The 13,243-nt window shown below is 50.8% G+C and overlaps 2 protein-coding genes across 2 annotated transcripts; one reads left to right on the forward strand and one right to left on the reverse strand.

Annotated features, from left to right (window-relative positions):
* Positions 1 to 113: 113 nt before the first annotated feature.
* NELFE (negative elongation factor complex member E) lies at positions 114 to 6,536 on the forward strand. The gene is made up of 11 exons (XM_012436724.2): positions 114 to 192; positions 627 to 709; positions 2,114 to 2,183; positions 2,285 to 2,430; positions 3,490 to 3,564; positions 3,686 to 3,723; positions 3,890 to 4,227; positions 4,340 to 4,484; positions 4,646 to 4,700; positions 4,948 to 5,050; positions 6,366 to 6,536. The coding sequence occupies exons 2-11, from the start codon at positions 635 to 637 to the stop codon at positions 6,461 to 6,463; spliced, it is 1,143 nt and encodes a 380-aa protein (XP_012292147.1). The 5' UTR covers positions 114 to 192; positions 627 to 634; the 3' UTR covers positions 6,464 to 6,536.
* A 141-nt stretch (positions 6,537 to 6,677) lies between these two features.
* Positions 6,678 to 13,105, reverse strand: CFB (complement factor B). The gene is made up of 18 exons (XM_012436719.2): positions 12,896 to 13,105; positions 12,575 to 12,808; positions 11,671 to 11,856; positions 11,343 to 11,516; positions 11,023 to 11,124; positions 10,782 to 10,918; positions 10,244 to 10,382; positions 9,793 to 9,921; positions 9,409 to 9,510; positions 9,196 to 9,333; positions 8,593 to 8,690; positions 8,337 to 8,454; positions 7,972 to 8,125; positions 7,797 to 7,873; positions 7,516 to 7,616; positions 7,285 to 7,417; positions 7,159 to 7,208; positions 6,678 to 6,886 (listed from the first exon to the last, which is right to left on the reverse strand). The coding sequence occupies exons 1-18, from the start codon at positions 12,957 to 12,959 to the stop codon at positions 6,731 to 6,733; spliced, it is 2,292 nt and encodes a 763-aa protein (XP_012292142.2). The 5' UTR covers positions 12,960 to 13,105; the 3' UTR covers positions 6,678 to 6,730.
* Positions 13,106 to 13,243: the final 138 nt, after the last annotated feature.

The raw sequence follows: 13,243 nt of genomic DNA on the forward strand, positions 1-13,243 counted from the left end.
CCGCCAAGAGTGTGAACTATCGCCGCAGAGGGCCAGACTTGGACCGGTGGAAGGCCGGGCGGAAGTGCGCGCCCGGGACCGCCCTGGTTACCGCGTTTTCCGCCCCTCGCTACGTCATCGCTGTGAGCCCGCTATTAGCGGCCAGCGCGGGCGCGGCCCGAGACCGTGGGGCCGTGGTTGCCGCCCCCTCAGGTAAGGCTCTCTGCGCCTCACTCTTCGCCCCTTTTTTCATAGCCGTTTCTCTCTTCTAACCCCCTTGCGTTGCTCTAAGGGAGCTACGCTGGTTTCACCGCCTTCTCTGCCGTTCGAACCCCGCGGTTGGCTTTAATCCAGCGAGGGTAGTGGGGGTCGGGTGTCGTCGTCTTGCCGACGGAGTGAGTGTTCGTCCCTCCCCGGGCCACGTAATACCTCGAGGTGCTGGTGTCTGTGATACCTGGAGACAGGAGAGATTGCTGGATGATCCCGATGAGCGGGAACTTAGCAGCCTGGTTTAAGCCAGGGGTAGGGAAAGCCAAAGGCAGGAGTATGCAGGCCTGAAGGGGTGGGATTGGGTACAGTGTGGAAGGCGGGTGAACCCTGGGTGGTAACAGTGGAGAGAGATATCTTGGGCCCTGCCCCTGAACCAGGAGCCACCATGTTGGTGATACCCCCCGGACTGAGCGAGGAAGAGGAGGCTCTCCAGAAGAAATTCAACAAACTCAAGAAAAAGGTGAGGGACTGTGTGTGGACATGGCCTAACTTTCACAGACTCTGCACTCTGAGAAGACCTGGGGTGAGTTTGAGCGAACGGGGAAGTTCTTCTGGCCCACACCTGGAGACATATCACCTTACAGTGTAGCTTCAAGAGGTGGCTTTCCCAAGCCTTGGTGTGGACCTTCTGTCTTTCTATGCAGTCTGCCATGGGGTTGTCTTCCCTTCCCATGGGTTTTAATACCACCTAAAAGCTGATGATCCCCAAGTTCGGTGTTTCCAGTTCTATCCAGTGTCATACTGAAAAACTTCAGATACCCGAAGTTGAAACTATCACTTTCTATTCTTGTTCTTCCAAATAAGACTGACTACATCCATTCTGCCATGTATTTGGACTCAAAATCTCATCTCTGACTTCTCCACTATTTGCATAGCCAGACATTTGCCAAGTCTTCTTTTTTTTTTTTTCGTGTTTATTCTTTATTGTGTATTCCCCAGAGCAGGGCTTAATTGACACTCAATGTGGGCTGTTGTAATGGTCTCTCAACAAATTTCTTAGTCTTTTTTTTGAACAGACTTCTTCACTCCTGCTCAAATAATCCATTGAAAACACAAAATTCTGCTCCCTCTGTTTCTCGAAACTCATAAATGGCTTCACATTGTCTATATGACAAAGCTCCAAAACCTTAGTTTGGCAGCCCTGTCTAGTAAAGTAGATCTGTTCACTACCCCCAAAACATGTATTCCTAAAGCCTTCTTTTCTCTGCATCTTTGCTACCCTGTTTTCTTTTTTTAAAATACCCTTCTCCTCTCCGTGTCATGCAGAGGTATGGGGGGAGGGCCTAGTTTAATGGCCATTAAACATCAGAAAATTTTATTAGCTTTCCACTATGAGTATTCTGTACCTCTTATATTCATATTGTTAATTCACTCAATTTATTTTATTTCTCAGACTGTAAGCTTTTTGAGGGTAGGAACCATGCATTAGCCTCCTGGATATCCCTGTTACAAAGTCATGGCTGGGCCTCATTAAATATTTAGGAAATAGATGGATGAAGCCTCCAAGAGAAGCACATAGACTTATACTTACTTGCAGCTTATATCCTAGGATTCTGGTCCATGACTGAATTCTTTGTCTTCAACTTCAAAAATATAACACGCTCTGCAGTCAGCTGAGATCACGCCACTGCACTCCAGCTCCATCTCAAAAAAAAAAAAAGTAACACTCTGGAAAAATTCTGGATTCCATCCCAGCCTCATACATGATGTAGGGGACCAGAGGCAAGAGTCAGGGCACATCAATGCATCACTCTGAGGGCATCAAGAAAGGCGGTCCCTGGAATGATGTGCCCAGGGGCCTTGGGAGAGGAACCAGCTAGGGGTTGACCCTCACTGACCCCTCTCTTTTCACCCTTGTTCCCAGAAAAAGGCATTGCTGGCCCTGAAGAAGCAAAGTAGCAGCAGTACAACCAGCCAAGGCGGTGTCAAACGCTGTGAGCGACAGGGGAAATGGGGATGGACTGGAAGTGGGCAGCATGGGGCTGACCTTTGTCATGGCCTGGCCAACAAATGCCTCTTCCCCTTATCACTCCAGCACTGTCAGAGCAGCCTGTCGTGGACACAGCCACTGCAACAGAGCAGGCAAAGCAGCTGGTGAAGTCAGGAGCCATCAGTGCCATCAAGGCTGAAACAAAGAACTCAGGCTTCAAGCGTTCTCGAACCCTTGAGGGGAAGTTAAAGGTGAGCACAAGCAGAAGGCTTGTTCAGAGGGCATCCCTCCAAGTTGGAATGTAGATGAGTTTGGGGAAAAATATGCATACTCAAGCATTGGCAAATTGCTGTACCATTTTGAGTTTCATTCCTCATGTATAAAATGAAAAAAACTAGGTGATTCCTAAATTCTTCTCCATTTTACAAATTCTACAATTCTAATCCACCTTGGATTGGAACTCTTGGAATGCGTTGCTCTAAGGGATGGAAAGGGCTGAAAATGTGATCAGATTTAAGAGAGGTTCAAATAAACTGAACACATATATATCTAGTCACTTAAAAATACCAGCCTGGCATGGTGACTCATGCCTATAATCCCAGCACTTTGGGAGGCCGAGGAGGGTGAATCACTTGAGGTTAGGAGTTTGAAACCAACCTGCCCAACATGGTGAAACCCCATCTCTACTAAAAATACAAAAATTAGCAGAACGTGGTGGTGCATACCTATAGTCCCAGTTACTGAGGAGGCCAGAGAATTGCTTGAATCCAGGAGGCAGAGGTTGCGGTGAGTCGAGATGGCACTCCAGCCCAGGGGACAGAGCAAGACTCTGTCTAAAAGAAAAAGGAAAAAAAAAAAAAAATGCCAGGTGCAGCAGTGACTCATTCCTGTAATTTTAGCACTTTAGGAGGCTGAGGCAGGAGGATTGCTTGAGCCCAGGAGTTTGAGACTAGCCCTGGCAACATAGTGAAACCCTATCTCTGCAAAGAAAAAATACAGAAATTAGCCAAACATGATAGAGCGCACCTCTAGTCCCAGCTACTAGGGAGGCTAAGGTGGGATGATTGCTTGAGCCTGGGAGGTCAAGGCTGCAGCAAGCTACGATTGCAGTGTTGCACTTCAGCCTGGACAACAGAGCAAGACCCTGTCTCAAAAGATAAAACCACATAGTCAAATAAGAAATGTACATAGACTTAAAAGGAAAAAAAGATCAGAGGAAACCTAGAAGAAGGTGAGCGAAGAGGAACACCTCTGTTCCATGATTGGGCAGCCTTCTGCTCCACACTGAGGGAGGTCCCTCACCTCTCTAGGACCCCGAGAAGGGACCAGTCCCCACTTTCCAGCCGTTCCAGAGGAGCATATCTGCTGATGATGACCTGCAGGAGGTAAAGTCTCCTAATTTTCTGTCTCTGAGGGGTTGGGGAATGGAGGAACAGGAGAGACTAATGTATTTTGGACCACACGTCAGCAACTGGGAATCTTAACTATTCTTGGTCTCTATTACAGTCGTGCAGACGTCCCCAGAGGAAATCTCTGTATGAGAGGTTAGCGAGTAGAGATAAGACTGGGCCCACTTGGCGGGGTTGATTGCCTGAGTCCTTGGGAGGTTTGGGCTGTAGGGGCTGGGCTGTTGAGGGAGTGTTGAGTCTCCACAGGGTCTGAGGGGAGAAGGTAAAAGCACCCTTTGATCTTCAGTCTGCTTCTCCCCAGCTTTGTGTCTTCTAGCGACCGGCTTCGAGAACTAGGGCCAGACGGAGAAGAGGCAGAGGGCCCAGGGGCTGGTGATGGTCCCCCTCGAAGCTTTGACTGGGGCTATGAAGAACGTGGTGGTGCCCGGTCCTCAGCCTCCCCTCCCCGAAGTCGCAGCCGGGACCGCAGTCATGAGAGGAACCGGGACAGAGACCGAGATCGGGAGCGGGATCGAGACCGGGACCGAGACAGAGACCGGGACAGGGATCGGGATCGAGAGCGGGACCGGGACAGGGATCGAGACCGGGACCGGGAGCGGGACCGAGACCGAGACCGAGAGCGAGAGGGTCCTTTCCGCAGTGAGTGAGCTTGGCTGGAGGTCAAGGTGACCTTAACTGAGGTTTATGTGGGTGCTACTATGTGAAGTGTGGCATGGGCTATGTTTTGTGACTGTGATTCCTGATCCCAAAGGGTCGGACTCATTCCCTGAACGGCGAGCCCCTAGAAAAGGGAACACTCTCTATGTGTATGGAGAAGACATGACACCCACCCTCCTCCGTGGGGCCTTCTCTCCTTTTGGAAACATCATTGACCTCTCCATGGACCCACCCAGAAAGTAAGGATGACAACTGGGCATGATGAGAAGGAAGTCCTGGGGGAATCCTGGGGTGTGAGACCTGAGGGAGGAAGCTGCCCTGCCTGCAGCCGCCTATGATCACTGGTTGGGTCTATAAGAACCCACTGGCTCTCCACTGACCCTGTTTTCTCTTATCCCAGCTGTGCCTTCGTCACCTATGAAAAGATGGAGTCAGCAGATCAGGCCGTTGCTGAGGTTGGAACTTCCCAAATCTGTTCTTCCCATCGCTTCTGCTGTTCTCATATTTTCTCCTCAAAATACTAGATGCCAGGAAGAAGTTGGTTCCTCTTGATAAAGAAAGTCTCTCCCTATTCACGCAGAAAAACTTATATTCTCAGATTCCTATTCAGTCTACTCCTAGGATAGCAACCCCTAGAATAACTTCTTTGGTTTATCTGTAATGTTTTCTTCCCCATCCTCTGCCTCCCCTCTTCTGCTTCAGCTCAACGGGACCCAGGTGGAGTCTGTACAGCTCAAAGTCAACATAGCCCGAAAACAGCCCATGCTGGATGCCGCTACTGGCAAGTCTGTTTGGGGCTCCCTTGGTAAGAATGGGATTCTTCCTTCCCCATCCTCTCTCCCACAGCCCACTCCTTTTGGTTCCCCCTCACGTACTTGGGTTTCTGAGAGATGATAGAGGTCAGTTTGTGTGGAGGCTGTGGGAATGGGAAGGAAAATTTCAGATCCTCCGTCAGAGGTAAAGAAAGGAGAGAAAAGGATTGAAAGCAACTTCCAAAGCAGTGACTGAACAGGAAAGAAAGTGGGAGCTGGAGTGAGATTGGTGAGAAAGATGAGTGTCTCATGGGTCTTGTTCATTTTGAGATGGAGTAGAGCAAGTTTCATAAGTATTTAAAATCAGCGAGCTGGAACTCAGGTGTGAGGTAAGGAATGAAAACATAGATTCAGTCATCCACATCACAGGGATGCTCCTAAACAATAGGATAATCAGGGAGACCGATTTCAGAGGGAAAAAACGACCCAGGACTAGGCTTGAGGAGTACTCAGGGACTGTGTTAGGAAACAGGACCGTCCTCCTCATGCCCCACACATCCTCAGCTCTCCTGACATGTTAGGCTAACGTTGAGCCTAACGTTAGCAAAGGAGACAGGAGGAGGGGTTGGGGCTGGGAGCAGCACCAGAGGGGCCTGGGCCACTGAAGCCAAAGGACACACACCTTGAGAGGAGAGAGTAGCCAGTAGTGTCAAGGTACAGAGATCACAGGGTGGGAAGTGGGTGGGAGCCAATCTCTCTAGCCCCAGAGTGGTGGGGATGGAATTGTTAATAGGGTGAAAAGAGTGACATGTCTGGTGGAGGGAAGAAAGAGAAAGGGGAAGAAACAGCTAGAGGCTTGAGAGAGAATGGTGAGGGCCAAAGCTACACCCTGGACCAGTTCTCCTGGTGGAGCTAGTAGCATTTCTTAGTGTGAATAACCATTCTACCTGAAAGTAGATGTTCCTGGGAAAGAAGTGAGCAGAAAGAAGGGCTCAGAGCAAGAATGGCCCTTCAGGCAAAATGAAGGAACTGGAATTGACCAGCATGTCAACAAAGGGCTACAGAGGTTTTCTAGTTTTTAACTTTTGACATACTATAAGTAGTGGGTAACATCATTCACGTGTCTCAGCAATGACATTTGGGATTTTTCTAAGACCAAAACATTCATCATCATATCCGCTTATACTCTTCTTGGCCATGAGTTGGCATGAAGGAGCTAAGGGAGACAGGCCATCCTGGCCACCAGAGGGCAGTGTGGAAACTGGGCTTCCAGACACCCCAGCCAGGAGTGAGGTAGTCCGGAGTCGGCCTCAGGGTCTGATCTGTGATCTCCTTTAGACCTTAACTATTCCTCTCCTCCCTCCCTAGCTGTCCAGAACAGCCCTAAGGGTTGCCACCGGGACAAGAGGACCCAGATTGTCTACAGTGATGATGTCTACAAGGAAAACCTTGTGGATGGCTTCTAGGGAACAGAGCTGGATTCCTTGTGCCTCATATGCCCCAATGCTGGTCTCAGTAAAACACTGAGGTGGAAGCTTACACATCTCCCTCAGCCTCTGGTTTTTCAGCACTTGGGATTGGGGTTAAGCCTTTAAAAACGGCTGTCAGGTTTGATCTCTGTAACAACATGGCCAGTGCCTGTTCCCCATTCCCTTGCCCCAAAAGGATCTGGAACACAGGTGTTGTCGCAGCTGTTTTAATTCAGTCCCGTGCCCCGTCCAGCAGGAAACCCCTTATAGAAAACCCAAATCCTCATCTTGGAGTTTGTCCTTCAGCCAGGGCAGCACTTGAAAGAGGTTGATGTGAAAGTCTCGGGCGTGAGCAGGTACCTGCTTTTGCCGCCTGTGGTTTTTGCAGACGTCCACTACTCCCCAGCTGATTACGCCAACCTGCAGAGACAGACAGGTGCCATGGATCATTCAGTAGAATTCCTTTCTAATCCTGGAAGCATGGCTGATCCTGATTGTGTTGTAGCTGACCTAAAGGAATCAAACTAGGGACCCAGCTCAGCCTTGTTCTTGACAGACACAGGCCAGACATGCGGCCCTGAGGTGAGGCAGGCTCTGCCCATCTTGCATCACTAGCCATATGCATTGAGCTTTCCTGTTTTCAGGCCCATGCTGACCACTTGATCTCCCCAGATAGGAAAGGAAGGACTCACTTGAATGAAGCGACTCCTCTTGTGAATAATCAAGGGGCCGCCAGAATCACCTGCAAGGAGAGAAGCTGTAGGGAGAAGGACTCTTGGGCCTCGGGAACTTGCAGCACAACCACAGAGCCTTCTCACCTCTGCAAGTATTGGGGTCAGCATAGGGACTCACTCCTCCAGTACAAAGGAACCGGGGGGTGACCACCTCAGAGATGTCCTTGACTTTGTCATAGCCTGGAGCATATTGAGCATCTCTCTCGCAGCTGCCTTTCTGTAGGGGAGGTGGGAAGCATGGAGAAGGATAATGGACAGATGTAGCTTAGGAAGGACTGGGGCCTTGAGTACCTCCTTAGGATGCCCATGTCTCACCTTATCCCCATTCTTGATGTAGACCTCCTTCCGAGTCAGCTTCTTCCCCTCCTCAGACACAAACAGAGCTTTGACATCCTGTGCAGGGAGCAGCTCTTCCTCTGGACAAATAGACTGTATCACTTCAGCTGCCCCCACCACTTATCTCCCCAGCAGACGTCCCCTAAGCCCTTCCTAGAGCTAGGTCCTGGGACGGGCATCCTCTTCCTATTGCACCTCCCTGTCATTCCCCACTTGTCTCTTGGGATCTCATCCTTATCCTCTCCCTGAATATGTCTTACTCTGTTGCTGGCAAGTGGTCGCCGGAGGAAGCCTCAAAGCTCGAGTTGTTCCCTCGGTGCAGGGGAGACAAATGGGCCTATAAAGGACGGAAAAAGTCAGGAACAGCAAAGCAGGCCTGCCCCTCACCCCAGTCCTCCAGCCAGGCTTTCCCAGCAGGGATCTGGATGCTCTCACCTGGTAGTCTGGTCAAACTGCAGCTTAGTCTTGAGCTTGATCAAGGCAACGTCATAGTCATAAAATTCAGGAATTCCTGCTTCTTTTTTCCCATTAATGTTGTAGTTGGGGTGAAATAGGATTTTTTCTATCTCCAGCTCCCGTCTCTTCCCTCCTGAAGCAGGAGAGTAGATACTGCTTTGTGGGCAGCTTCCTGCCTCTGGCCCCATGTCATTCCTAACTTCAAGTCTTCCCCATCCCTGACTGGTCTGGGATGCAAGGGATGGGGCTGCATCGAGGATGGGTGGAGTGTAGGATCTGTAGAAAGTGGGAGGTGTTGCCTGGAGGGTGCAGCTGCAGCCCAGGACCGTCAGTTGCATCCTTACCCACGCTGACCTTGATCGAGTGTTCCTTGTCATCCACAGTGAAACAATGTGCTGCTGTCAGTACAAAGTACTCAGACACCACAGCCCCCATACAGTTCTCATGTCCCTTCGAAGGGCGCTGGGAACAGAACAGTAGAGGGGGAATGCTCAACTTTCACAAACCACCATCCCTTACGGCCATTTTGCCCTTCCCCTACTCCCATTTCACCTTGACCTCACCTCCCCCAAGTGTCCACTGCTAGGATTCTGTGCTTACAGTGACTGAGATCTTGGCCTGCCATGGTTGCTTGTGGTAATCGGTACCCTTCCTGTGTTCCCAAACCATGCCACAAAGACTCAGAGACTGGGATTCATCTGACAGAGAAGGAGAATGTGCTGAAAACTGGGAATACTTCATTCCCAAATGGCAGCAGTCTTTTGGGGAAGAGTCCCTGCATGTCTGTGGGGAGCAGAAGCCCAAAAGGAGAAAGGGAAAGGCCAGGGACATTTGTTTCCTCGTGTTAGGAGACAACTGCTGTGAGGGAGTGAAAAGGAAAAGAACTTCGGATCAAGCTGGCAGAGGCCTGGCTGTTTTCAGGCCCAATCCTGTTGCTAGCTTGCTACCCCTTAACCTCCTTTGGCCTGTTTCCACATGTGTCAAATGTAGGACTATAGAAAGATCTCTGAAGTGCTCAGAACTCTGTGATTCTAAGGTTAAGACGTGAACAGTGCCAGGAAACAAGACTAGTGACACAGGTAGAGAAGGAGGAATGAAAAGGCTTTTCAGGCAACTAGAGCTTCAGGGATAGAGGAAGAATGAATTACTTCAGAGGAACCTGAGGAGAGTTGCGTTCTTTATTCCCTTCTTGTATCTCCCTACCAATCATTTGGAAGAAAACATCTTCCAGGTTTTCCATATCCTTGACTTTGAACACATGTTGCTCATTGTCTTTCTTGGAAGCCAAAGCATTGATGCTCACTTGGTCCACCAAAGGCCCGACGCCAAACACATAGACATCTGAGGGAGAAAAAGGAAGGATGAGGGTCCAATCCCTGAGGAAGTGGGGTGCTGGGTCCTAGGCAGGCTACTCACCCAGATAATCCTCCCTCGGGTTTTTGCGATCCTTGCCGATGTATAGCAAGTCTCGGATCTCATCAATGACAGTAACTGGGTCCCCGCCCATGTTGTGCAATCCTGCGGAAGAGACGGGACCACGAGGATGGGAGATAAGGAAGATAAATTGGCTAGAGGCAGTGATACAGATGGCAAGGCGAGCAAGTTGAGGAAGGGATAGAGATAGTTGGTAACAGGGCTTTAGGAAGAATTTCTTCCAAAGGGTCACGGGAGAGATTAACAACCAGCTATGAGTCACGTTCAGGGCCCCAACTGTGAGTATAGTGTTACAAGTGGGCTTAAGGGCCACATGCTGGTTTGAGAAGGTGGGGAGACTGGGACAGGAGAGAGGTCCCTTCTGACCATCAGTCATGAGAATGATGACATGGCGGGTGCGGTTCCAGCCTTCAGGAGGGTTGTCTGGCCAGCTCATCATGGTGTACACTGCCTGGAGGGCCTTCTTGGTGTTAGTCCCTGACTTCAACTTGTGGTCTATGGAGAGGGAAGAGATTATCACCTCACCTTGTCTTCCAAGTCATCTTAACCCCAGAGGCCAGTCTGCAACTGAGATCCCACATCTTTCAACTTTTTAAGTTAATTATCATTGCACGGACTTCCCTTTGACCACAAAGTGGCCCTTCCAGCCCCAAGAGGTTCTCACTAACCTCCATTGCCCAATGATCCTGCAGTTCAACCTTTGACTGCAAAGTGGTCCTCTCTCTCACCCTCAAGGTAGTCTCATGACCCCCTCCACAAAACACCCCTGAGGCTTCTGACCCCAAAGTGAACCTCCCACCATTCCCTAACCTCTGACCTTCATAATTGATTTCATTGAGCTTCTTTGTGACCCAGTCTGCATCACTGCTGTGTTCTTCAGATACTTTGACCCAAATTTTGGGGTATGTGGCATATGTCACGAGAGCATATTTTGGCTTCACACCATAACTTGCCACCTGTGGGTGAGGAGAACAAGGCACCATGGCATTGAAAGAATTCTGTGATTGGGAGACTTCAGCAACTTTGCTGGGATAGGGAGGCTTTTAGTAACAGGCTCAAGGGCTGAGCCTGTTACTAAGGAGGAATTACCAGTCTAGAAACTGCTTCAAGTAAAAGGGAAGGCAACTTTGCTGGGATAGGGAGGCTTTTAGTAACAGGCTCAAGGGCTGAGCCTGTTACTAAGGAGGAATTACCAGTCTAGAAACTGCTTCAAGTAAAAGGGAAGGACAGAATAGGACCTGGAGGTTTTTTTCAGGTCCTGTGGTTCAGAGGGTCTGGAATTATCAGGGAGCCAGTCCTGGAAGAGCAGTGAGGGTCCATTTATTCCCCCAAGTTCAGGGGTAGGAGGACTTCACCTTCTCAATTAAGTTCACTAGACACCTTTTGGCTCCTGTGAAGTTGCCCAACCCAATGCTGTCTGATCCATCCAGCACCAGGTAGATGTTCATGGAGCCTGAAGGGTCCAGGACGATCTTCCGCATCTGTTGTTCCCCTGGATGCCAAGAGAGTGACTCAGACTCCGGCATTAACGATTCTCATGTCCCTTCTCCATCTTCCCCCAGTTCCCTGCCCTGCCTCCCCTCTCTGCCTTCAAACCTGGGCTGTGCCCATCCTCGGCATCCACTCCTTCTATGGTCTCTGTCAGGGAAGACAGGAAAGCTTCGGCCACCTCTTGAGGGGTGTCGTACATGAAAGAATCTGGGAGTCAGAAATGAGGTCAAATGTCTGAGGATGTCAGGGACACGATGACCAAAGAGATGGGGGATCGTGGGTTTCCAGGGTAGAAAAGGCTCAGAAGTGAGACCGTTCTACAGGGAGGTTTAAAGGAAGTGAGGAAACAGCAGGGTTGAGGTGGGGAGAGAAGACAGTAGGATGGAAGATCAGGATCTGACCTGAGGGTAGAGGTCAAGGGTCACCTTGGCAGGAAGGCTCCGTCCCGCTCCAAGAGCCACCTTCCTGACACCTTCGCTGCCGGGAGCCACGCAGGATAAGACCCCGGCTGCAGTGGTAGGTGACACTGTCTTCAAGGCGGTACTGGGTGCCCACCTTCCTTGTGCCAATGGGGATGCCAGGGTTGGAACAATATCCCGCTGCAGAGGCATAAGACATGGAGGTAAGCCCTGAAGCCCAAGGCCCCGAGGGCAAGGCAGAGAGCAAGAGTTACAGTGGCCGGTGACGAGTGCCCATTCATCAGGCTGGGCGCCCTTAGGGAGACAGCAACGTGGGGAAGGGAATGCTTCTCACCTCCGTTGTCACAGATCGCTGTCTGTCCACTCCACCGGCCGTTCACTTGGCAGGTGCGATTGGCAGAGCCCCGGAGAGTATAACCATCATAGCAATGGAAAGAAATCTCGTCACTCACATTGTAGTAGGGAGACCGGGGCCAGTATTCCCCGTTCTCGAAGTCCTGTGGTCTTGGACAGTGAATTGCTTTGAGAAGAGGGGACAAGTAGAAGTCATCAAGAGGGAAAGGCTGCCTTAGGGTTATCCCTCCTGGTCTCAGAGACCGTGTCACTGAGAAACAATGCATTCCCAGTCCCACAGAAGCAGCATCTTACCTTCCCATCAACCCATAGGGGTTTCTGCTGCTTCTCCCTCCCCATTTCTTTTTTTTTTTTTTTTTTTTTTGAGATGGAGTCTCACTCTGTCACCCAGCCTACAGTGCAATGGTGCAGTCTCAGCCCACTGCAACCTCCACCTCTCGGGTTCTATCGATTCTCTTGCCTCAGCCTCCCAAGTAGCTGGGACTACAGGCACCCACCACCACGCCCGGCTACTTTTTGTATTTTTGGTAGAGATGGGGTTTCACTATGTTGGCCAGGCTGGTCTCAAACTCCTGACCTTGTTATCCACCCGCCTCGGTCTTTCAAAGTACTCAGACTACAGGCTTGAGCCACCACGTCCGGCCTCTCCCTCCCCATTTCTGAGTGTTCTCTTGACTTCCAGTGCTGCCTGGAAGCCCAGAGTAAGTGCTTAGTAAAGCTTAACTCCCCTTTCTCTTCCCTCCTTCCCCTCTGCCACCCTAAAACCGCTCCTACTCCTGGTCAGCCCACCTTGTCAGCCTGCCTGGTCTCATCCTAGACCTGAGCTTGCTGCCACCTGCTCTGTTTCTCCCCTAGACCACTGCCCACACTCGCTGCCCTCAAACCTCTGCACTCTGCCTTCTTGACAGTCTTTTGGTCTCGAGTCTGCAGGGTGCTCCAAGACCCCGTGGATCTGCAGGTACGTGTCTGCACAGGGTACGGGTAGAAGCCAGAAGGACACAGGTACTCCAGTGCCTGGCCCTCTTGGAGAAGTCGGAAGGAACCACCTTTGATCTCTACCCCCTCCAGAGAGCAGGATCCTTGGGGCCGGGCCACAAGCAATGGAGTGGTGGTCACACCTGAAGAGAAAGGCTGATGAAGCCTGGCCCCACAAGGCCAAAGAGGGATGCTGGGGACAGCAGGAAGAGGAGGGTACCCTTACTTACCTCCAGACAAGAGGCCCAAGATGAAGGGCACCAGGCAGAGTTGGGGGCTAAGATTGCTCCCCATGGCATTGGAAGGCGGGAGAGAAGCTGGGCCTGGGGCAGGATGGCGAGCCCTGGCTTGCTTTGCGTATCTGCTTGGCTCAGTGTCCAAGCTGAAACTCCAGACCTAGACCTGGTCACATTCCCTTCCCCTGCCCCTGACCAGCCCATAGCCTTTTATGCAATCTGTGTTCTGGCACCTGCAGCTTGCCCCGCCTGTCCTACCCACATCACTTTCCCGGAAAATCCAAGCGGGAGGGCCCCGCTGAGCTGCCAGTCAAGGAAACGGAAACTGCTCAATTCCCACCG

The sequence above is a fragment of the Aotus nancymaae genome, unplaced genomic scaffold (assembly GCF_030222135.1).
Source record: "Aotus nancymaae isolate 86718 unplaced genomic scaffold, 86718_ANA_hifiasm-v0.15.2.pri h1tg000040l, whole genome shotgun sequence".
In the NCBI taxonomy this organism is placed as follows: Eukaryota; Metazoa; Chordata; class Mammalia; order Primates; family Aotidae; genus Aotus; species Aotus nancymaae.